The following is a 26246-nucleotide window of genomic DNA, read 5'->3' as shown; positions in this document are numbered from 1 at the left end:
ATAGTCACTGTAGTTTGGTTTGCAAGATGAGTCCAAGTGAAAAGAAAATGTTCCCTTATTGGTCAGAAGAGAATCAAGGTAGCAAATGCAAGGAAATGTACAGTAAGCTTTGAAGCTAAAACCAAAAAGAGATAATCCAGTTACCGTTCTAACCCAAACAAAGAAAATACAAGCACATACAGTATAGTGCATATATAGCATACAGTGTCTGATAAATGATTGATACATGAACACAAATATTTCATGCACTGACTCCTGTGTGGTCTCTTCTGTGGAAACTGTGGTTAAAATAATAATCCTTTGCTCTTCAGCTTCAAACAGCACCAACCGCAATACTGGAGAACAGAAAGAACAACTTTTATAGATGGTGTAAGCAAGACCTCCAACAGTAGCCTACCATATACCTATAGCTAATGCAGATATAACAAAGCTGGTGTGCATTATATGACTGGAAAGTAGGAAGGATGTAACAATATTTTTACTGGATATTTCAAAATGTAATTGAGATCAAATAAAGTTAAATGGCTACAATAGAGTTCACTGAGGTCATAGCCTACCTCATTATTTTTTTCTGAGTATTTGGGTGCTTTAGCAAGCTTGTGGGAAGTTTATATTCTGCAGTTAAAACCTCACACGCTGCTCTTTTTAAAGGCTGATTCCAGTACATTTAAATTTCATTACCTATAGGCCAACAATATAATTCAGTATTTCTCCAGCAGAAATGACTGTAATGGTGTATTTTACAGCCTGTAATTTCCTAATAACGTGCTGGAAAGAATTTAGTCATCTGGTAATAATTACAGGGAAAATCTGAACACAGTTCTGGGACAGGTGAATTAGACTTCTTGGAAGAAATGCTCAGTTCAAACCTGCATAGCTTTCTTTTTTTGGCCACTTGGGGGCAAAAATCTGAGATAACACCACAACACTGACATAAAGTCAACTTTCATTCATTTGTAAAGTAAATCCAAAATTCACCCTCTTGCTTTGCTCTCTACTGACACCTGAGGTAAATGTCTGGCTCTTTAGCTGCTAAAAGCAACAACATGTTCAACAGGCCAGTCTCTAACGTTGTCTTTCGTTGTTGTTTGGCGCTTGTCGGTATAGTGAGCATACAGTGGGTTTACCAGAGCGTTTTTGCAAACAGAAAACAGCAGCCAGTTGTTGCTGGAAACAAAGCTGATGAGAGCCAAGAGAATAAACCAAAACAGTAAAGCTGTGGGCCACTAAAACAAAACAACGAGCTGAAAACTGTTAAAAAGCTCCACAAAGCTTCAGAGTGGGTGATAATTCTTTGTACATTTGTTGCTCTGAGTGACCCTATTCATGTGAAACATATTTTTTTCCCATGTTTTATTATTAAAATATTGAAATGTGCAGCTTTAAATAAAACTTGCATAAATATAATATAATTTGACAGCCTACTCCTACTTTTTTATTTTTATAAACATAATAAAAAAAACATTAGAGACCTTCTTTTTGGTGTCTAGGGTGGTGCGGGGTTGTTAGGGGGACTTCACCTTACCATGACCTCAGTATCTCAAAAATCCTGACTACAGCCCTGCATATGGATAACTGCAAACAATACTTGATTTAAATAAGATTCAGACTGATTCATCAAATATATATATTTTTTTCATACAATAAAGACCACCAAGTGTTATTATGTGACACAGTCAGGGAGTGTAAGACTAACCTACATAGATGTCTCTTATGAAACAGTATGAGCCCAGTAAGTCATTCTGACCTCTAGTCTGTCACATCCTCTGTTGTGAGAACACAGTTACATTATGTAACCAATGCATCACAGAATGACACCCTGCAGTGATGAAAAAAAAAAAACATCATATAAACACAATCTTTCTTCAAGCACTTTAACGGACAGATGACCAGAAACAGCGAGGGCAGGCTACATTTATAATAACAAAGAGTGTAACAATAAAGAAATCACTACGACTGCCAGCGCGCGCGACTGGCACGACGTCTCCAGCGTCGCATCCAGTCTCATATCAAAGACACTAAACAGTACTGTAATCCCAGACTTTGATCACGTGAGCACAAACTTGGCCAAATGGGAAGGCGAGTCTCGGTAGTACGCTTCCGACCGCCATTACATTACAATGCGCGGTGGGCTGGACGATCGTGTGCGAAGAGAAAAAAAAATGCTACAGCGGCGCTTCGCGTAAAGCAAACAGACACAAGAGGCTGAGAATGACACAGGCAGGTTACACGCACACTTCCACTTATTTACCAATATAATAACGCTGACCTGAGAGATAAACAATGAGGAAGGAGTCGCCGCGGAGGACACCATGCACACATTGAGGATTTAATTCAATAATCAAACCATTTCTCGAGAAGGAGGAGGACACGCTTTTAAATGTCGAGGTGGTTTGTAAAGAAAGATTCTGCGGCATGCAACACAGTCTTTATGTCAAACATCGGCGCCAGACAAGGACTGTCACTTATGCTTGAACTGAGCATTTGAAAAAAAAAAAAAAAAAAAAAAAAATCACATGAGATCTGTTTTTTTTTGTGCAAGATTGACGCTGCTGTGGCCGCGAGAGGACGTTTCGTAATGGTATAAAACTGAAAGGAAGGAAGGATTTTTTCAAACCTCCGTCTACAGAAGCCTGCTTGTCGTTTTCCTGGCGGTGGAGTATAAGAATAGTTTTTCTTGCCTGAACGCTTTGACTCATGATTTGGGCTTTTTCTTTTTTTTTTTTTTTTTACAAGGGAACCCGCTCGACTTCGTCCGCCCTGCCACGGAGCAGGAGCACTGGGGGTTTTTTCTTTCCTTTCCTTTTCTTTTCTTTTCTTTTCTTTTCTTTTCTTTTTTTAAGAGATCCCCCTCTTCTGCGGTCCGTTTAATTCAAGAGCAACAGAGGGATTAAACATTCCTGCTCGCAGCGCCTGTTTGTGTGAGGCAGTACGGGGCTACATTGTGAGAGGAACGGTTGTGGTAAGAAAGAAGGCTATAAATAGCTCATGCAATTCTCGAAAACTATCACAAGTGGTGCATCAGCTTGTGGAGCAGACGGAATCAGATATCCTGCGTGTAATGTCTCGGCTCTAACTTGATTGTTTTGCAGAGCGGCAAACGTGTAATATATCTTTTTTTTTTTTGGAAGAAAAAGAAGAAGTTTTGACTCTGATTTCCCATTTTCTTCTTCTTCTTCTGGGGCTGTTCCTCTGCGCGGAAGAAAGGAGTGATTTTCTCATGGATTATGCTCATTTAGTGATGAAACTATCAGCCGAAAGACTGATATGGAAACAGACTGATCTTCCTCCGTGTGTGGATTGAAATGGATATAGTGCATTTCTCCGTCTTTGACAATGATCAGATTTGGAACCGCCTGACCTGGATTGTAACAATGTTTTGATCCCCGCACACGCTTGGATTTACAACATCACAACATTATAGATCTGCTGGGGGCTTTATGGATGCATTCTGCACTTCTTTTTGAATACGCCCATTCCTCTGCCCCCCCTCCCTCCCTCTCCCCGACAAATCTATTATGTGGAGCTCTTGTGAGGTTATAAGCCTGATTGTTTTGGCAGACTCGTAAGGGAACCGATTTGTCAGCCCCCCCCCTACCCCCCCCCCCTGCTCGGTGTTGGATACCGATGTAGGATTTCGACATGCCCAGCGCTGACGACCCCAACGGCGGACGATTATGACTACAACAGCGAATTGGGTGGCTAACGGGGCAAGCCTTGAGGACTGCCACTCCAACATCTTCTCTCTGGTACAGTATCTATAAATCATGCTCCAATCACAGTCACGCCAGCCAGTTGTGATCGACATAAGACCGTGGGAGGCACGCTTTAAATGTGTCTGCTGTACAAAGGTGAACCAATTGCTGGTGTTGTTATTAGGCAATCATTAACACGGGTTAGTGGTCCGGGGAAAAAGCACCATTTTTCCACTACTAAGCATGTTATAATAAAATATCTCAGCCCAGAGGCTTAAATCCACATGAATAACAAGACTTTATTGTCTGATTTCAATCCAAAACATCTCCCATAATGATTAAAATACAAGTAGCAAATGCTCCCAAAGCAAACTGCCCCATTATTTTGGCATGTATTTGCAGTTTTGGCATGGGTTTAGCTGATGAACAACAGGTAAACACTCATTTTCGCCATCATGGCCATTATCCTCCTCCCCTTTTTAAATAATCATTTCACTGGAAATGTAGCTGGAACTCTGTTGCATTGCCAAGCAACTAACTTGGAAAGAAGGCGTACTGCTGCCTCTGTCAGATACTTCTGCAGCCAGAGAACAGAGAAAGAGATTTTCTGATCTTCAGCAAACAGTAGTGTAATGTGTTGAGCTAATTGCTCACGAGGTTATAAATTGGATGAGTGGAGGAGAAATATTTGTGTGTATGTGAAACTGAGGAACATTCTTTTTTTTTTTTTTTCAGCAATAAAAAATTGATAATATGATTGTGTCACACAGAGAAAAGCAGGTTAATAAGATTCTGACAGAAGGCAACATGTATCAAGCACACAGCGGAAACAGCACTTTCACACTCAGTTTGTCTGAAAAAGGTGTTTTTTGACTCCGCAGGCAGTGTCATTTTTTGCAGAAGTCACTGGTTTTGAGGGTGGAAAAGACTGAGCAGCGCTTTTTCACAGTTCTCATCCTGCAATCAGCGAGTTAACTGTCCTACTACAACAGGCAGCCAAGTGGAAAGGCATGCGGTCGACTGAAGTCAGGCATAGGCTGCTGAGAACCACAACAACACAGGAATCCTGAGGGCTTTTTTTTTTTTTTTTTTCTCTCCATAAAGGTGATCATGCAGGTTGTCCATCAGCAACAGCAGCCAGACCTTCTTGAATTACACATTAACACCAAAGCCAAATAAACAAGTGTCACATGGTGTGGATTTATGAGATTGCAGAAATCTCTTAAATTTCAAACACATGCACTTGAAGTTCTTCCTTCTCAAGAATCCCAGTCATTTTGTGACTGAAGGGAGTAAGGAAATTAAAATAGTATCTCAAGCTATTCAAAAGCATGATGTTTGAATTGCTGTGGACTAACACCAAAATAACCAGCACCCCAGTATCAGACGTCTGAAATTCTCTCAGTGTGTCACCTTACAGCTGAAAACAGAGATTACGTCTCTATCAGTGTCTCAGTTGAGGTTATTCCCTTGTGGAGAGAGAGAGAGAAAGAGAGAGGGAGGGAGGGAGGGGAGAAAGAGAGGGGAGAGAGAGAAAGAGAGGGGAGAGAGAGAGAGAGGGAGAGAGGGGAGAGAGAGAGAGAGGGAGAGAGGGGAGAGAGGGAGAGGGAGAGGAAAAAAAAAAAAGCTTTCATTCACTCGCCGTGGCGTTTGTTGGCTGTCGTGCTGGCCCTGTGAACATCCCTTTCAAAGTGCGGGAGAAAGAGAGCATCCATCAGCTGGCTTGTTGAGAATATTTATGACTGGCTGGTGCCACAGCGGTTACTCGCTGGCAGGTCTCCGACAGAGAAATCCAAGACAGAGCGAAACACTAATGACACACCGAGTGTCCTGGTTAGAGGGTACGACTGAGACAAAGAGACAGAGGAGACAGACACAGGGATGCAGATTGCATCCTGATGTTGAGAATGAGACAGATGTGTGCCACAAGCTTAACAAGTGGCGGCCAAAGAAGGCACTTTTATTACCACTGGAAGTGAAGGAATCAAATCAGATGACTGTTCATCCAGCAAAAAGATTATATGAAAAAATATCATATGATTTCCTGCATTTTCCCACTTTTTTTTTTTCACTTCCTTTAGTGCTTAAACAGTTGGTTGATTGACAGAGAAAACAACAGGTTTGATTATCTATCAATAATTGCAGAGTTTTGTCAAGGAAAACTGCCAAACATTCACTAGTTCTTTCTTATCAAAGGTGAGAATTGTCTCTGTGTTATTACTGTAAATGGAAAACCTTTTGACTGTTGTTGCAGCAATATGGAGATGTGAGCTTTGTTTAATGGGAAACTATGATCGGAATTATTTTATAGACTAAAAAAATCTGCTAATGATAATATTCATTACTCTAACTTGGCCGTTTACAATCCCAGTAATGAGCAGCACAGCCTTTAAGGTGGGATGTTTCCTAACCTTTTCCTCCAGGTCATATTGGCTCTGTGCTTACATAAAGGTCTTGTGGGTAAACTAGTGAGCGCTCTGGTCTGACAGCCTGTTAAACAGCATTCCAACATGCACTAACCTCGTCCCTCGCACTGATTTACTGGCTGTTACAGCAACCTGCATCAATAGAAAGTACCTTTAGAAGGCGTAAGTGCCCATACTGTGGGACTTTATGGGGGCACGGCAGATTACTGTCATGCCTTCTGTGAGGCCCCGGTGTCAGACACTCGAAATTGCCTGCGATCACACAACCCACAAAACAACTGTCTTGTGTGCCGGTGATCATCCATCTGTGACAGGAAGCAAACGAGACCCTTGTAAGTGGGAGACGAGACCCGAGCGGGTGAGTTTAAGTTGAAGTAGCGATGGAGGAGGAGAAGGGGTGGAGGACGAGAGGAGAAACAGAAGAATGTTTTCAGCTGAAGGAGTGAGTTAGAGAGAGAGAGAAAGAGAGAGTGAGAGCGGCTGAAGGACTGCAGCGGAATCTGTTTTCATTTTAGGAAAGTATTATGACTGATGTGCATTTCCTGACTGCTAGCCTCAGCCTGTTTGAGAGACCAAGAGTGAAAGAGTGAGACAGAGCAAGAGAGAAAATTAAAGAGGGAGGAACGCAATGAGAGAGAGAGAGAGACAGAGACAGACAGAGAGAGAGAGAGAGAGAGAGAACAGTCATCTTTCTGTGGACTGGGCAGGTTCTTATAACAATGAGTCCCAGCCTGATTATGAAATGCAAGGAGGAGACAGTTAAGAGCCTCACGACACAGGAAGCCTCAGAGCGCGTGCGAGTGTGTGTGTGTGTGTGTGTGTGTGTGTGTGTGTGAGTGTGTGTGTGTGTGTCTGTGTGTCTGTGTGTGTGTGTGTGTCCTGTGCACATTGTAAACCATCCAGACCCAGGAGACAAACTTCAAACACTCGTCATATTATACACACACACATACACACACACACACACACACACACACACACACACACACACACAGACAAACACACAGGTGCATTCACAAACACAAGCATCGACGTGGAGACAGGAAAAAAAAATTAAAAAAATAAACACCCACATACCCACACAAACATATGTCTTGCAAATGCAACAAATACATGCACACACTAAATCCTCCACCCACGCTCACTCACATGCACATGCACATACACACCACATGCTTTATCGCCTTTATAAGGGCTGCGATTGCAACCTATATCCCAAGGATGCAGACTTGTACAAACACAGGTAGATTGCAGAGGCCTTAATTAAAGGACTTCTCCTGTCCCCTCCACAGAGGCGTGTGGCGTGCAACACTGGTAATTAAGTGTCCTCAAGTGAAGGTCTAATGTGATCAACTAAGAGGTGCTCATTAGCCAAACTGTATTCCAATAGAGATCTTGCATGTATAATAATGATGCCACTGCCTGGCACGGAAATAAAGTGCTAAGAGATGTGGCTGAGGGAATACCATTAACAGCAGTGTCTTGATTTATGGCAGGTGAGTGGCCGAGGCTTGTAAGAAGAAGCAGGTAATCAGGAATGGTGCCTTTTTAATATAGGCTGTTTGCATTTCCTCATTATTAATGGTAGTGGATATTGCAGGAGTGCTTAGGGATGAAAAAGAGGCAGTGGCTGGATGAAGTGTGTGTCATGAGCTGCTGAGCTGAGGAATTGGCCGAGTCGGAGTTTAATAGGGCTGTGTATCGCTTGATTTTTTTTTTTCAGTGTTAGTGTTCATATGATACCTGAGTGTTGGTGGTGATAACAAAACAACTCTGTTTTTCTTACCTGAATTGGAGAAATAAACATTTTTCCTTTTACAAAGCCAGTTCTCAACTGAAGTTCTCAAATCCTAAATGTTGTCTAAACTAAAACCTCAATGGTAACTTGAGGCTAAGTTAATATCAGCTGATATATATATATATAAAACACCGTTGCCATGACAGTCTGTCCAGCTTTAAACTTAAGGTCGTACAAAAATAGTCTACAATTAGTCAAACTTTATTTAAAAGGATAAAGCTAGTGATTGTTATTATTGTCAGCAATTCCCATAAAAAGACCAGAGATGAAAAATATAAATTTTCATTTAAAAAAAGGCTCAATAATTTACTAGGAAGCAGGACACTGTAGCTTTTTTAGCAAATGTTATACAAACAGTACTAAATAGAGAATTTGTTGTTGAGTATTTTCATGTGTGGATTTAGTTGCCATAAATACTCAGAGTGGTGCAAGTAGCATTGACTCAAAATAAATGATAGTGCCTGTATTCTGTGTAATTTAGTAGTTTACAGTGAAGCTCTATGGCACAGAGAGATTTCAGGTTTGGGCTGCACATACAGTTCTTGATAGTTGGATCAATTTATTGTTGTTTTTTTTGTTTTCATGGGATTTGTTGACAACAAGAAAAATATAGATCATCACTAGACTCATCCTTTAAATCGGAAACTAATGAAGAATGAGTAAGCAGGACTATGAATGCAGCGGTTTGATGTCAGCCCTTGATACTCCACGGTCTTTTAACTCTGTGTAAATCTATGACAGTGTCGCTCATATTGAGATATCTAAGGATGACACTGAAGCCACGGCAGTGTCCTCTTACACAAGGAGAGGATCAGTCCAGGTTTCCAAGGCAGCAGCCCCAGTCTTCTGCTGCATGCCCTATGCAGCAGCTCCATCTGGTTACTTCTCACTAAACAGTCCACCCCCTACGCCCAACCTGTGCTTTTGGCTCCGCTCGCTCGCAATTTTGACAGCTAGCACTGGCTTCACCTTGAGTCTGTGTGCGGCGCCTCCCACTAATCTGCCCCTGTCACTGCTGTGGGAATCCCTTGTCATCGCAATAGGACTCGACCAGGCAGTGGCCCACCGGTGTGAACATGGCATTCTGTATGTAAGTGACACACATACAGGTTTGTCAAATAGTTTTCTGCCATAACACAACGACTTGTGAATAAGCACGGGTTAGCCGCTGACAGAAATAGGGCGGTGAACGGGCTGGGAACAGGAAGACGGGACTCTCCTCTCTCGTGCTCCTGTTTTTACGACACATCTCTTTTCTCTGGTAAATTTTCCCGAGTGTAGTCATGTATCTTATCTGAGCAGTTGGCTTGTCAGGGCCCTGCCACAGAGGTGAAGAACAGTTCAAAGACGGGCGGGGAGGGAGGGGAGGGAGGGGAGCGACACATCTCTTTTCTCTGGTAAATTTTCCCGAGTGTAGTCATGTATCTTATCTGAGCAGTTGGCTTGTCAGGGCCCTGCCACAGAGGTGAAGAACAGTTCAAAGACGGGAGGGGAGGGAGGGGAGGGAGGGAAGGGAGGGAGGGAGGGAACCACCGCTGGTCCTGGAGCTGGAAATGGGATGGGATGGGCAGGAGTATTTTGGAGCACGGTGGCTTGAGTGTGAAATATGTAAGCCCTGCAGTGCCAGCTGTGTTCTATTCTTAGCGCCCACTGGTGTTCCTGCATGTGTGCAGGGCGACAGAAGGCTGAGTGGGATAGGAGGATTGGCAGGAATGGGTAGTAGCTGGTACCATCAAGTGCTTGTGATAGCTAGATAGATAGATAGCTAGATAGATAGATAGATAGATAGATAGACTCATTGTGCAGAATGGTTCCTTTGTTACATATGATACATTTTTGATTATTATTACCTATGCATCAGCCATCAGCAGCATTTTAATGTTGTAGCTGGTTCAGGTGGAGCTAATTGTATCTACTTTACACATACAGTTAAGTGATGATCATTTATATGTTTTGTGCTACAAAAAAAATCATCCTAACAGGATATATTTGTTAGTTATTTATATTCATTAAGCGTACCTCCTGCTTAGCCTGCTGCCACCATGACCCGACCCCGGATAAACGGAAGAAAATGGGTGGATGGATATATTTATTAGTTATTGAGTCCTTTTTTTCCACCATATTTTGGAAAAAAAATATTATTAAATATCATTTCTTTTTTTCAATAGAAATGAACTTGTTTCAGGAATTTACTAGAAATCTGTGAGAATCTTGAAAGAATGCAGAATAAGAGAGATGATGGCTAGAATCAAGGAACAGACAGGAACTATTTGGAAAGGCAGAGACTTTTGCAGTGTGTGTGTGCTGTATGTAAAGATGTAATATAGCTAAAGCTATAGTTAAATGAATGGAGTAGAAGTACAATATTTCCCTCTGAAATGTGGAGTATAAGTGAAAATGTTCAAGTGGAAGTGCCTTAAAATTGTGGTTCAGTTTACTATTCAAGTGAATGTGTTGAGTTGTTTTGAAGGTATTCTTGTTATCTTCAACAGACACTCCACCTGGCTCAGACATGTTTCCCCCTAATGCGGCTGTTTTTCCCTACAGATTAACACCACTTTCCTATAAACTATTATATTTTGGATGTGTGTCACCACAGATCCTCTGGTTCAAACTAAAGATTGTGAGGCCCGTTGTCTGATTGGTAGATAAATCCCTGAAACAGATAAATGTAATGCTACAGGTCCCCGTGCCATCACACGGGAGTCCCTGGGCTTCGTCTCGCGGGGGAGATCTGTTTGCGGTCTCTTCACCTGACTGCAGACGCCTTGACAAAGAGAATTTCTTTAAAGGGAGATATTGCCCTGCTTGTAACTGGGCAAATATTTTCTGCAAGCCAGACAGCTTTGCCAATATCATGGTTGGCTGGGATTCAATTGCAGTTAGAGCACACTTAGGTTAAAGGGTGCCTTTTAGAGCTGCAAAACAAGGGGAGAGAGGGAAAACATTAATGTTGTCTGCTGTGCTGTTGCAAATTCTAATTATCATGTGTTCATGTTCCATTGAGAGATTATCTGTGACCAATCAGACGGGTACTTGATGAGAACAAACACATTATGCGCAGACTGTTGATTCACAGCCGGTTGTGGTGCATTGATTCGCCCTGCGCTGCCAAACGACGCTCCCTCTCATCTTGAATTAGGCAGACACCCATGATTTTTCAGATGCTAATGAAAATTTGTACAGCTCAATTTCAGTCCTGGCTTGCTTCATAGAATAAATGGCCTCTGCTGTATAACAGTGAGTGTTTACCAGACATGACTGAGTGAGCAAGTGTTTAGGCAGGGTGGTGTTAAGAAAGATACGAACATGCCATGGTACCATTGTATCTGTTGAAAAGAGTGAATGGACAGGAGAGGAGGACTTGGACTCCAGTGGGGTTACATGTGTGTGTGTGTGTGTGTGTGTGTGTGTGTGTGTGTGTAGAACGTGTTAGCAGAGGTGGAGAAGACTTCTAGTGTTAAAGCGCTGATTGGCTGCCACTCCCACTTTGTAAGCAAATAATAGATTAGAGATAGCAGCCAGGTGAGTTGCAGGTTGAAACCTGTCCAGGTGTGACCTATGATAACTAATTGTCCGGCCCTGCCTGCATCTTGCACACACACACATGCACAAACACAAAGGTATTGCTGCTCTCCAGTTTTCCTCCCTTATACTTTGGTTATCTGCTGTGTAACGAAACAAGGAAAAGTCATGCTGACTTATGCAGCCCTGTCATTTTATCTGAAATAGCATCCCTGTGGAAAAAAAATCAATGCAGGAAATTACAAGCCAAATGAGATATTTTTCATACTGCTTATGCTCCATTTGCCCAATTTTAGGAACAATCAGACTATTAACTACTTGTAGGCATTTCAGAAGCCTCCATGCAGTGCTAATTGTACATTTACTGGGCTGAATAATTTAAAAATACAATTCAAATCATTCTCTCAGTAAAGAAACTCACTGAGTAATCTTATACCGCAATGTTAATGTGTTGCTTCTGGTAATCCTCAGACTTTGGTGATGCATGTATGACATGCTTGATAATATCTTAAGCCAAATTTGAGCTCATGGATTCCAGCTGCAAGGGGACACACAGACATAGAGTTACACTCCTTTGTGATTTTTAGAGTAAAGCAAGGGACACAGAGGTGCTTGAAATGTTATATTTCCACTGTAACCCTGGAGACAGAAATCTCAAAAATGGAATACCTCGCTGAATTCCTACAGATGTTGTATGTTGCCTAGCAACTGTTTTTACTTCTCTCTGTGTTTTCTGTTTTTCCCTTCTTTGTGAGTCTCAGTTTTTCTGTCTTTGTCTGTGTCTTTCTCATTTCTCCATTCCTGTGGCCTGTCACAGTTTAATTAAGTTACACCAGAGACACCAGTAAAGCACAGACTGGTTTATTTATTTGCATGTTAATAATTTAGGCTAAGCTGGGCCACTGCTTTAGCCTGTCCCTTAATGCTTTAAAAGCAGCCTGACGCTGCAGCTTTGTGTTGTTTTCTTTGCCAAAAGGCCGAGGATCTTGTCAGCCCTTTTCGATGCGGCAGTGCGACTGTACACAATGTCTCAATGTCCTTATTGGTCTTCCACTGCTGTCGCCTCCTGCCTCTCTTTGTGTCAGGTGAGGAGTCATGGCTTGATGGAGGCTTTCCGCGGTGTGATTGGCAGGTCTATCCGTCACTCAGCCCTGGGGACTCTCGCTGCTCTAATTAGGTCGCTTGGCTTGCTCACCTCCCAGGGCCGGATGCTACAGCAGAACACAGATCAAATGACGGTCCCTTGTTTTGTAGGGACTTGTAAAGGTGGCGGCAGAAGGCAGAGGAAAAGCATCTGTTTTGTGTCTGCAGCCCCAGAGGCCTTCTCTCTACACCTGTTTGGTGCTTTTGTGTCGCTTTCGCTTCCTCACAAGTGCAGTAATGTGCATCGCTCTTCATTTGTGGTGTAAAATGCCAGAGGGGAGCGCTACTCCTTGTGGGTTAATTTGATTTCAGTGGGTTAATTGATGAAGGGGGAGTCGTTGCCTGTTCTGATTTCTGCCACTGGCTCTTCTAAATGGTGACTTCTTACTGCTGACTTAGTAGCACAGCCACTTAATCTACATTGTCTTTGTCCATATTTATTTCTTACACTAATACGATTTTTCATCAAACTGCTTCAACGTTGCAGCTCTGATACGTTCAAGGAAAATTAATTAAAGTTAAAGTTGTAACTCTTAAGATTTCATTCCTGGTTGATGTGATGATACCGTGGTTACTGTGGCAACATCAAGTGTGGTTTAATATTGCAACAAACACTTGCTGAGCAGCTACCTTGTCAGAATTACAACACAAGATCAACTAGTCTGTTTACAGTGCAGCCAAACAAACTCATGTCGTTTAAATAAAGAACTCAGTCAATATTTCGCCTTTTCCTTTCATGCCATGAACAGTAGCATGCACCATGAATTCATGCGGCGTACAGCATGAGTGGTTTTCCACACAACAGCAGAGTACGGTAAAAGGTGTTAATTGGTTATTTAAAACTCATCCGCTGCCAAAAAAATACTCAAAATGACTGTTTTCTTGCTTTGTAGAGGCATTTCCGTCGAACGATCAGCACTAACCATGGTGACAAATGCATTTAATTTTCTGTGACTGCTTCATGATCAAAGCCACCCTGTGCTTTGCCAGTTGAATGCTTTTAATGTGAACTAGCTCTGATACGACTGTGAGAGAGTGAGCAGTAAACAGTGAGGCTTATATCAATGAGATGGAATTACAAAAATGCTTGATTACATACATGCATTGTTTCCTGCGTGTAGGTATGCAATTCGAGTTGAGTGTGGGAATGGGGGCCACTAACAATGAAAATTGCTATATAGAGTGGCATATACAGAATGTAAATACATTAAATGTCAATTGGTGAAAAATGATGATCACAAATAGTACAAAAATAGAGTTTTATTTCATTACAATATAAGGGATTATAACTTACATGAAGAGTGTTTCTGCTGGAACTTCACATAAGTCATACTTCACAGTGTCTGTTAGAAATAATTAAATTTCCTCCCCGTTCTTTGACACTGAATCAAAGAGAGATAGATAGTGTTGCATGTGTCTGATAAAGACGAGTCTTATCTAAAGACTCACAGGCATCACAAGCGTTCTGAACACACCCCAAATATTGGCAGCTTGTCAAGTGTCTAAACAGATTTGACGTTGATGAGAAAGCCATGCCACTCTTAACAGAATAAGTGTTTCACTTGTGCCAGAGTAGGTAAAACTGCTGATACAAGCCGTCTCTCAATTGCTTAAAGTGCCTCCTTTGTCAGACTATCAGACTGTGAGGCTCTTACGTTGTTGTGAGATTCCTAAAGAAGCGGCATCTCTCTTAGATGACGCTCCTCATGCGCGTTCTGTCAGCTTTGATAGAGCACCAGCCACCTATCCACTTAGGTGCAGGCTCAAGTGTTCACATCAGCTGCAATTCTGATAGAAAGGTGTCCTTAGTAAAAATCAAGCATCTTAATATAACCAGGCTAAATGTTATTTTTCCTGTTTCTTCTTCTGTAAATGCATGCATTTTTAATCGCCGCTCATTTTGTCATGAAAGTGAGAAAAGAAGTGCTCTGCAAGATATATTTGAATACGTTGTTAATACACACGTTTCTCTGTTCCAGGCAGGAGCAAAAAGCCTTGTCCGACTTCATGTTTGGAAAAAGTATGTAGAAGTAGTGTGCGTGTCAGTGTGTGTTTTCCTACATTGAAGTACAACACAAACACACATTCAGCTGCATGTTGGGAAGTTCAAGAGGTCCGCTTAAAAGGTCCCGCAAGTTTTTGAGAAAGAACAGGAGCAGCAAAATATTTTCAGTCTGCAGAAGCATTCCTGCAAAGTGCATGTCAAGTATGTTTTCCTCTCAGTTCTACTATCTAAGTAACGAAGGTTTCCTCTGCATTGTAAAGCCCCCTGAGCTTTTAACAATATCCATCATATACTGTGCAAATGCGTCCGTCTGTGAGACTTGTGGTATGACAAACCTTTTCAAATCCTGGAAATGGGATCCTCTTTTCTACATAAGTCACATGGTTCAGACTTTATCCACTACTTTCTGTTTCGAGCACTGCATGCTAAAGATTAAAGTCCTGACTTCCATATTTTTTTTTTTGATTACAAGCACATGTCTGGTGCACCAAGGTTGACCTTTGGTTGAGATACAGATTGTGTTTTCCAAGCCTGGGCTCAGTTCACCTTATAGTCAGGAAATTATTTTTAACTCTCCGCTTTTAAGTTAGGTTTCTCTTTAAAAATCAATTATCAAAAATACATAAACATGTTTTAAAGAAACAAAAAAACTAATCAATCCCAGTGGAGGAAACACAGATTTTCACGCAGGCTGAGAAGAGGTATTTTAATGGAATACCAGAAATAGAGCGCAATCTTCCACCTCCCCTGTGCTGACACAGTACTATTCTGGAAACATATGGTTAGCTGTTATCTTTCCCCTGTTTACTAGACAAAAAGACATAAAGAGAGGAATAAAAAAAAAAAAAAGTGAGAGGGAGAGCGTGAGATAGTCCTGGGTGTATTCAATAGGCATCCGTGACAGTGAGAGAGTGCTGAGAGATGAGAGGGAGAGTGGAGACAAGAAAGATAATAGAGGTGAGAGTAAGGTCAAAGCTTTGGTCCGTCTTAGCAAGGGAAGGAAAAACTCTTGTTTTTGGTCCTGCGCTCCATCAGAAATTGAACCAGCCAACCTGGAGAACAAGGGGCTTGGAGGAGTGCAGGTTTTATTGACAGTGAAACAAAATCCCCCATCTTTTCGTTGACCCCTTCGCCTTTTTACCCCTGTGGTAGTTTTTAAAAGAGACGCAGACTGCTGCCTAGAATAATCGTTGCTTTGCTTTTTCATACTTTTGTGGATGGCGAAGAACTTGCCGCTTCGGATGCATCACTGCTCTGCTCCTTACCTGCTATCTTGACAAATATAGATTTGTCCCACCAAACACTTCTCGTTTCTTTTTAGACTAACCAGGATACAATAATAGCTTAAGTTTTTATGGCAGGATTTCATTCACGACACTGATTTGTCACCAAAGTTGCAGTTGCTCAACACGCTTGACAGCTTTTCTCTGCTCCCTCTTCCCTGTTACGAGCGATAACATATTCATATAAAGTTGAGAGCTGGCTGTTTGTTAGCACTGGTATTACTTTGACCTCAGTGGGCTGATAGTGAAGGTGAAGTGCGCTGAGAAATTGAAGCCATCCAGTGCACAATCAGTAAGAGTGCAGCCCTAATATACAGGCCAGCACACACACACACACACACACACACACACACACACACACACACACACACACACACACACATACATATGGATGCATGTGCACATACAGCGCAGAGACAACCACCAAAATACAGATAGAGAGAGAGAGAGGCAGATCTTAGCTGTCATTGCTGAAAAATAACTGGACATCAGCCTGAAAATATGTCTGACTCCTGATGCATGTCAGTGTTTGAGAGCACGTCTGGTCTGCACATCATCACAACTGCCATGTGTGATGTGTGTGTGTGCAGGCATGTGTTTGGATCTGCTTGCGAGCATGTGACTGTGGTCCTGTGCCTCGTCCTGCAACTGTGCCACAGCTAATCCTCCACAGGAGTTCACCAGGGTGTTCGGCTAGTGGGGGGGGGGGGTTGTTTAGTGCAGGATTTCAGCATTAAATACAACTTATCAAAGACATCTTAAGCCTTATTTCTGCACTAGAAATTGTGCACATTTTACTTGCTCTCAGTGTTTAACTTCACTATGCAGAATGATGTATGTGCAGAGTCTGACACCAGGACACCGTTTTCAAATTCAGTTGTCGAAGCTGAAAATTCCCGTGTTGTCATCTTAAATCTGAATTTAGAATGTGGACAAACAGGAATTTATTTTTTTGCATCTTGGTAGTTTTTCAACGAAGGAGAGAGAGTGGATGTATGTTGAAGAATTTTTAGCCACACTAGCATCATGGATCTATGGATAGCAATATCAGCCAATCAGACTTTATTATGTCATTGGTGGAACATGCAGTTGCCTTTATAGCCCCCACCGGATGATTTGGCGATTTCCCCTGACATTTTCTCTAGCAGCATCATCAGCTACTTTAATTTGCGATCAAAAACCTGCATAACTAATGAGCTGAATTTTAGCATGCTAACATGCTATTAGAGGGTGAATAATGTGAACATTACACCTGCTAAACATCAGCGTGTTAGCATTGTCACTGTCAGCATGGTAGCATGCTGATGTGAGCAATACAGCCTCACAGAGCTGCTAACATAGCTGTAGACTCGTAAACTATTTATTTAAAAACCATATCAGACAAATTATTATTCCAACCAGAGTATTTTTATATGTCTTAAAACATGTCTGTAGGGGATCTTGTGTAAGGCGTGTAAAGCAAACAACTGGTGTGCCTCTATTGTGAATATATTTTCTGACATTTCACTACTCCTCATCTCCTCCTCTCCGCTCCTGATTCAGTAGCAGCAGACAGCTGTGTCAAACAGTGAGGGAACTTTTGACATTGACTGGGAGTGACGAGGCAGTGCAAGCAGATGTCTTCCTCTTTGCTTTGGGAGAAACGGCATCCTTGACCTTGTCATGGCTAATTTTAGGGCTTGGCTTATCACAGCGCCAATGTTTATATCTCCCATTACACACACTGTCATTACAGGAGGGACATGCTTGTAATTATGGGTGCATTCCGAAGTCAGGATGTTCCTGGGGGTCATGTTCATACCTCAGTCTGCACTCGCTTATAAGATGCTACGGTGTATGTGTTGATCATAACATATCTTTTTAGTGCGCGCACAGGCTCCCTGAGACGCATGCATTTGGCTTGAGTTTAGTTCTGACATGGACACATCCCTGCTACACTTCCATACACCTGCTGAAAACCCACACAAGCATCCTTGGCTCCTCTCTCCACCATCATCAAAGCTGCGGAGCCTCCTTTTCTTCGTCCACTTAAAGACACTGCAGGCTTTAATTTGCTGCGAGCAGCTCCTCTCTACCTGCCTCTGTGTTTTTTTTTTCTTCTCTCAGCTGGTCTTGGATGGCTTGGAGCCTGGGCCAGTGTGCCAAACATGATCCTCACAGCTGGGTGAACGCAGGAGAGAAGGGTAGCAAAGACTCACTGAGAGAATCTCCTCGTCCTGTTCAACAGTGCCTTTGTGAACTCCTCTCATTCATGCACAAATACAAACACAAGGACACAAAGAAACATTTAAAAAAAAAAAAAAAAAAGTTTCCAAAGCATATATGAGCCTCTTTTTCTCATCGCTAAATGTATCATGGCACAGAGCCTCCACGCTCAAGTCTGCAATAAGCAACATAAACGCGTATCATCCCATTAGATTAAATGGAGAAGATGTCAGTTGCTGGGCCGGGCTCCAACCACTGACCCCGGCGCTATTTCCTCTTCTCATGTCTCTCTCTCGCTCTTTGTAGCTCCCTCTATATTTCAATGCTGTCTCTCCTGTAGTAGTTCATTCCCTGTATTTCACTCAAGGCCATCCTTTATGTCTCGCTGTCATTCTCCACTTCTTCTCTCCGCAGTAGTTACACACACACACACTTTATCGTATCTTTACAGTGGCAACGAGTGAAGGTATAAGTTATATACGGCTGTAACGACGCAACGGGGAGGCATTAAATGTACTTAAACATTAACACAAGGATCAAAGCAGCGTAAACAGGAAGCTGGTGAAAATATAACATAATTGGACACTGTCTGTGCAGTTATTGATCATATCAGCATCGTCTGATGGTCTTTTATGTGAAACACAATATCTATGTACGCTGTAGTGCAGTGTTTCATGATTAACACTGCACTAACAGTGCAGTCGCATCATGGATTTTATGCGTAATAGTTGTTCAATTTCACCTACGTACATATGAGATAGATATTTTTTTAAATATCCATGTCCTTCAAATATAAAGGTATAGGATATGCTATTAAATAATAACCTGCTAAAATACAATTACAAATGCTTCACGTGCTCCTTGAAAAACAATTATTAGAAAAAATACAATGCTGAATGATATTCATGGTCACAACTGATGATTATTTTTATTATCAATTAATCTGCTGATTATTTTCTTGGCTAATGGATTATGAATGAATGAAATTTATTTGGTCTATAAATGTCACCAGTTGTCAGAGTCCCAGACGATGAAAACCCAAAGATGTTAAATTTACAATGATGTAAAACAGAAAAAAAAGATCCAAATTCTCACATTGGAGAAGCAAAAAAAAAAAAAAAATTAAGTGTTTTTTGGTTTGAAAAATGATTGCAGATTATTGAACTGACTTGAATCAGTGAATCAACTAAGTGTTTAAGCATTTACGTTAAATTTAATCATGTTTCAACTGAAGACAGAGAGTGAAATTACTTTATTAATCAGTGCACATAATAACAATGCTGTGTTGCTAATTTTTAGGTTGTTAAATGGGCTGCTTACAGCTACAATCTTTTCATCATTACTCTCTTCTCTCCCAGGCGGAGCTGACGGGCATTAAATGGCGTTGCTACAGCTTCCGCAGTGGCGGGGAGTACGGGCCCGTGATCTCGGCCCCGGCCCAGGACGACCCGGTCCTGCGCAGCTTCATGCGCTGCGTGCAGGCCAACCTGCTGTGCGTGTGGCGACGCAAGATCAAGCCCGATGCCAAGGAGCTGTGGATCTTCTGGTGGGGCGAAGAGCCCAACCTCTCCGACGTCATCCATCATGAGCTTGAAGGTGAGGAGGAGAGAAGGACAACAAATTGACATGAAGGATGAGTGTGGCTTCTCTGTTCTATCAATCTCAATTATTTTTCCACTTCACCTTAGCTTCTGTTTATGCGCTGAAAGTTCAGGTTAGAGGCTTCTACAGACTGTGTCATTTTTATGGCCGCTTTTTATGTTGCACTGGATTATAGAGACTGGGGAATGACTGCAGTTGTTGTATGGTTTTAGCGGATTTTATGTAAAACAGACTGAGAGTTAGTGAAATATGTGTTGTGTGTTACAACTCGATGTACAACATCAATTTGAGTTGTACAAGTGGCAGATAAATGGGAGTTGTACAGTGAAGCAGAGCGCGATGTGTGTTGTACATGAGCTGTATTGTCTAAGATAGAGCAGGGTTCAGTAATATGTAAATTCAAGCTGTTTAGTCGGCTGCAGATTCCAGCCGTGTGCTGTTTGTTTGAGATGTGTAGGGAACATTGATCTGTTTGGTGTGGAGTCGTCTTATATTTGAGCCTCATATAGAACATATCTGAAATCTGTTTTCCTGTAAAAAAAAAAAACAACTCGTGTTTATATGCTGCTTCAGGACTATCGCTGTTGATGAAGCACACAGCAATAGGGTAGATTTTTCTTGCCAGGATTTACTGTGTGTGCGTGAGTGTGTGTGTGTGTATGTTAGTGAAAATTACACTGAGATATCTCACTTGAGAGAGTGCTACTGTCAGCACTATTGTCCCTATTTATAGAAACATTTGCATTATCTCGCTGCGCACGTGTGTAGAAGTCTAACATATCGACTAAGCCTCGGGAAGACGGCGAGAGGAGGAAACAGGAGAGGGATTATATCAGGTTTGGTTTAGCAGAACAACAGTCAGGAGGGGGGAAAAAAAAGCAGGAAAATTGGATGGAGAGGTTGAAGCGATAGAGAGAATTTCAGTCTTCAGTTACCTGTTAAAGCCGACTTGACGTGAAAAGGCCTTTCAGGCACTGCGGTAGATATCTGACAGATGTTCTTCCTGCTGTTGGGGGGGGGGGGTTGGGCATGGGCTGGAGGCCGTCCTTTACTCAGACTGCTCAAGCATTTGTAATGGAGAAAAATACACTGTACAGTTCAATTGAGTTGTGTTTTCCATCATAAACACTGGCTGAGAGAACCTTTTTCGCTGCATCTCATGAGCATTTTTTTCGAGCTGATACATACCTACATTCATCTGCACTGTGTGTTCTAATGGTAATTTACATGTATATATACTTTATTTACACGATTCATGTGACGAGGTCTTCGCCATGTACTTTTATATTGAGGTGCTCACGGGGAGAGTGGCGTTCAGAACAATAATGTATCACCTGAGGCCTTATAACAAATATGTAGCTGTGTGACATATTAGCATTACCTCACCCGTTTGTAAGCTGCTAATGACAACCTTAACCATCAATTATGACTCCCTTTGTGTAGCACATTGAGCTCTAATTAAGTTAATAATAATCTTAGCTCATTTAATTACATTTTATAGCTAGAGTATTGATTACGCAGGATTGCTTGTAGTGTGAAAGACCATTTGTCTATGCTGGATATCCACTCACACCATGGAGATGTAGTCTGCTAATGACTGTTAACCAGATATTTGTCTTCAAGTCTCGATTTAATACATGTAAAATGGGAAAATTGTCAGTTAATCAAAGTGAAGTCGGTATCTTTGGGGAATAAAGTTTAACAGAAAAAACACACGACAAACAAAACAATCAATTGTGACTGCTCAGACCAAACTACATTTTTACATTTTATTAGAAATTGTTTGGTCTTTGCCATTATTGCTGTTGGGATTCTTTATTTGTCCGATTTAGAGATGTAACCAGTGATCATTTTCCTTCCATTTTCCTTCAATTTTCACAATCAAGTCATGAATTGGTTTCTGAAATATCAGAAAACTGTGAAAAAGTATCACGATCTTAAGGTGATGCTTCTTTTTCATTCCTCACTCACCTTCTTCTCTTGTTTTGTCAGACCAACAGTCCAAAGCCCAAAGATATTTAATTCACTATCATGTTAAGATGAAGAAAAGCAGCAAATTCTTACGTTGCAGAAGCTGGGAGCATCAAATATTTGACATTTTTGCTTGAAAAATATCATAAACAATGAATTGATACCTCAAGCTACAACTAATCCGTTACCTAACTGTCTGCCTGGCTCACAATAAGAAGTTAACAGCAATTTTTGGTCCAGTTTTTTTTAAAAATTCAACTGGTTGGATGTCTTTTGCCGTCAGTATTATCACTAATTTAACATCATACTGGCATCATACATACTGCGTTAGTGTGGAAGGACTCTTGCGGAGGAATATTCTACAGCTCAACAGACGTACACACACACACACACACACACACACACACACCATGCATACAATTATGATAATAAGACTTCTTTACTTCTGCAAAATCTCACAGGTCTCCCTGTACAATTCCTATTCAGGACTTAAAATAGCACTTGATAATTGTAATTAAAGTGACACTGGAGTTCCTGCAAATTAGAATCAGTTGTAACACAGGGAAGATCAGTGTTTTTCCAAGTGTTAAAGACCTGCTCACCTGGGTTTCTGTCCACTGTGGGAATGATTCATGCGTTAGATTTCTCTCCCCTGTAGATCTCTCCCTCATGTTGTCCCTCTCTTTTCTCTCTTTTTCTCAACATGCAATACTGTAAATATTGTAGTTACTTATATTTCTAAACTATGTGTGAAAATAAATAAGGAGGACTTCAGTAGAAGAAACAAATTAGTTTTACTTGCTAAAAAGTTTTCAAATTTTCCAACATTTACATTCAAAAAATCCCCTAAATACACCAACAGCTGTACACCAATGCTGCTCTCCTGCATAGTCACAGTCTTATAGTAATATAGTAATATACGGTAGGGTATGTGACAAGCAGTTGCTTTTTATTGTAGTCTGTTCATCACGTCAGAACGTTTGTTGATTTGATATACCAAGAAGCCTTTACATGCCAGAGCCATGTAGTAAGAAAAAAAACAAAACATGTTTTTATTCTGCCAATGGAGACACTCATCCGTTCAGAAATGCTGATTTACACACATTTGACTGAACAGCTAAAGCTGTCAGCTTGTCAGGCACATTTAGTGTGAATAATCAGCAGGTTAATTATGTTTTGAGTCATACTGAAAATATGCAGTATGTGTATTGGCGTGTGTTACATTATCTGCCTGCCAGTGAATGGATGAATTTTCTGAAGGTACGTTTGCTATGTAATAGTTAAGAAGAGGATGTTGCTTAACATCCCTTACACAACAATAAGTAAAAGACTCCGTATACAATTTTTCAGTCACATCCAGTAGAAAAACAAAACAGCTTTAATCACAGTTTCTGATCAATGTTACAAAATACACAGTGAGGTTAAACTGAAACCTGGATGGTGATTTGCACTAAACAAATACATTGGCTCAGGAAATCACCTCATTAAACTGTTGTTTATGTTTTTTTTTTTTAAGTGAAATAATGTAGAAAAATCAAGCTTAATTATATTTAGACTACATTCATTATTTTCCAGTATACCCGCTGGCAGCTATTAGAGAGACATAAACAATAAAAACTGTTGTGACCTGTGAAGCTGAGAGATATTTACCCACAGAGCCTGCACTCCAACAGGTGGGAGTCAGTTTAGCTGCATGAGGAGGGTGCAGATATCAACCTGGGACCCGAGTAAAGATCATTGTTAAGAAATTATATATTAGAAAACCTGACATAATGTAATAATTAATCCACGGTGACTGTTTTTACCCTTTATTCCTGCTGCTCTGTAAAAGCAACAGGTTATGGCTTTATGGGAAGTTATGTGCCGAGCAGACATCTCATTTGACTTCTAGGAAATGAAGGTATTTTCCCAGAATGTTGAGCTACCCTTTTTAAAGCCTTCAAAAGTTATCCAGCATTTCCCTTTTCTTACTTATGTAGAACTCCAAAATTGCCATTGAGGTATTTTCCTACAACAATAACAAAAGTGCACTGACAGATGTTTTTACCCAGCATTACACAAAAGCTGCTCAGAAATGACCCACAACCTCATAGGGCACTTAGTCTGTCAGTCAAACAAAGTGTTGGGTAACCACTTTTAACAACTTCCCCATTCAAGTTTCATAAAAATTTTTAAGATATGATTTAAATGAGCTGCACTTAGGTTACACATGAAGGCTGTGCGCAGTGTGGTAGCTCTGCTACACTGCAGCGGCTGTCAGTGGTGCTAGAAAATGAAAACATCAGATGTGGTAACATATTTGGTTGGTTATTATTCATGCAAACAGATTAACATGTTTACACAGTCAGACAAGAGAGGAGGATAAGTGTTTGACCGGACTGCATTTGCAGTGGCTTGGCCCGTTGCTGGCCACCACTACAAGCTCATCCTGTTATAGAGACAAATGCCTCTCTTGATGCGACTGTCCCGCTAACTACTCACTTTTCAGTGCCACCAAGCGGCCCATTTGATCCCCATTTGATCTAAGGTGATGGGGGAGATTTGGCTGACTTTGCTAAGGGCATTCGTTTTTGTATAACGAGCACAAAAGCTTTTGCAAAAAAACAAATTTTGTGAAAAAATCTATTGAGCGTGGTGGTGATTGTCATGAAGAATCCATGAATGCTACAGTGTGACCGGGCTGTACAAATGTTGATTGTGAACGTCTTGATATTGTTTGAAGGTGATGAATCTTTGCACCAGAGGTTTAGTCTAAATAAATCATGCCTTTGAGATAGCGCCAGCGGCATGAGCAGCTATGATCTAGTGTAACCTCTCTGCTGCTCTCTCATTGTACTCCAGCTCTCCCTGATATTGTCTTTGGTTCAATGACAAGTGGTTAAGCATCATGTCCAACACATGGTAGTGTGCTTTCTTAAACTGAAATGACGTTGACCTGTAATGTATACAGCATATTAAATCAGAGTCTGGGTTGAGCGCAATTTGCGAGGAAACAGGATTCATGTGTTGAATGGGCTGAATCATCAGCATGTTGCCAGCACAGCCGGAAAAAAGTGACATATTTTGGACATGACTCATAAATATGAATGCACACACACACACACACACACACACACACACACACACACACACACACACACACACACACACACACAAGCACGTATGCAGGTTGTCATGTAGAGACGCATAAACATACATGCACATGAAGTACATACACACACACACACACACACACACACACACACACACACACACACACACACACACACAAGCACGTATGCAAGTTGTCATGTAGAAATGCATAAACACACATGCACATGAAGTACATACACACACACACAAAATGGTTAAAGTGTGACTCACATACCATGCAGCAGATTTATTGACATACAGAGACATACACAGACTGTATAGTCATCCATTGCAGTGTCATCACAGCATGTACACACACACGCACACATACATTGAAAGATTGCATCAATTAATTGAGTATTTAAACAGTACAATTAACTAATTATATATATTATATATATCATGTAAAATGCATCATCACTACTATATTCCCGCTTCATGGAAGAGAATATACCCGACTGATTTGAGTTAATGTACTGATGAGTGTGTGTGCACAAGTTCTATAATTCATCAATAAGCATGGATAGACCTGTGCACAGTATTCAGTGTCATTGGACCTACTAAATTACAGGTAATTTACTGGTTTTGTGTTATTCTATCTTGCATTACTCTTTACTATTTGCACATTTGCATTTGCACATTTTTTCTGTTCACTTACTTTGTGTTTGCTATTATTCTTACTATTTTACATAGTAGCTTTAACTATCTTACTGTTCCTGTTTTCAAACTGAGTTTTGAGCAATTGTAAGAAAGCAATTTCCCTGCAGGGATTATTTAAGTTTTTCTAATTCTCACAACTGCCTTTCAGAATTATGTCTTGATGTAATTATCGACAGTAGCAGCTATACTGGAAGCACAACATTTTACACAAAGTGCCATTCATTGCTTTGTCGCCATGACAACATCGGTGTAAGAAAGAGGTAAATTATTTATTGGCTTGTCGAAGTAGGTGTGTAGGTCTTTTTCACGCCAGATAGTTTTGACTTGTCACAGCAGGAAAAGCACAGGTGTCAGCAGTAACATTAATGACGGCTTTGTTCCATTGAAACGACCCAGTCAGTCTTTTGTACCACAGCTCTGGCTCTGCAGCCATTATTAATGTTATTACATCTGCACATGTCAGTGTGGTGTGTTTGTAAGGGTGATGCAGCAGGAACCTGTGAAGGGCTGCTGCAGACAGCACCATTGGTCAAAGTTAAGGTGTTTCTGTTCTGGGAGACGAATGACTAAAAATATGTCTGAGTCGCATCCGCTGTAAACAAGGCTTTAGTCACAGCTGGATGCGTACAGACACACAGTCAGCAGCCACATCATACCGACCAAAGGCTGGCACAATAAGGCCAAATGATAGTCCACTGAGCCCTTCAAAGTAAAAATGTATTTTTTCCAGTTTGAAAAAAAAATAGTGGAGTGTGGGCAGAGACAAGGTTTGGGTTTGTTTATAATTTGTAGTTAACCTAT

The 26246-nt window shown here is 41.2% G+C and overlaps 1 protein-coding gene across 1 annotated transcript in view; it reads left to right on the top strand.

The window, feature by feature from the left end:
- Positions 1–3671: 3671 nt before the first annotated feature.
- LOC111240028 (mediator of RNA polymerase II transcription subunit 13-like) overlaps positions 3672–26246 on the top strand; it is a gene marked incomplete at its 3' end in the record, with an annotated part of 69329 nt that continues 46754 nt past the window's right edge. Inside the window, exons 1-2 of the mRNA XM_022769991.1 lie at positions 3672–3749; positions 19439–19676. Of these exons, the coding sequence (XP_022625712.1) occupies positions 3678–3749; positions 19439–19676 (310 nt within the window). The remainder of the gene's footprint in view (positions 3750–19438; positions 19677–26246) is intronic.

This window comes from Seriola dumerili, unplaced genomic scaffold (assembly GCF_002260705.1).
Source record: "Seriola dumerili isolate Sdu_G_001 unplaced genomic scaffold, Sdu_1.0 BDQW01008603.1, whole genome shotgun sequence".
Taxonomy (NCBI): domain Eukaryota; kingdom Metazoa; phylum Chordata; class Actinopteri; order Carangiformes; family Carangidae; genus Seriola; species Seriola dumerili.
The sequence above is the reverse complement of the archived record's forward strand: the minus strand, read 5'-3'. Positions and strand labels throughout refer to the sequence as shown.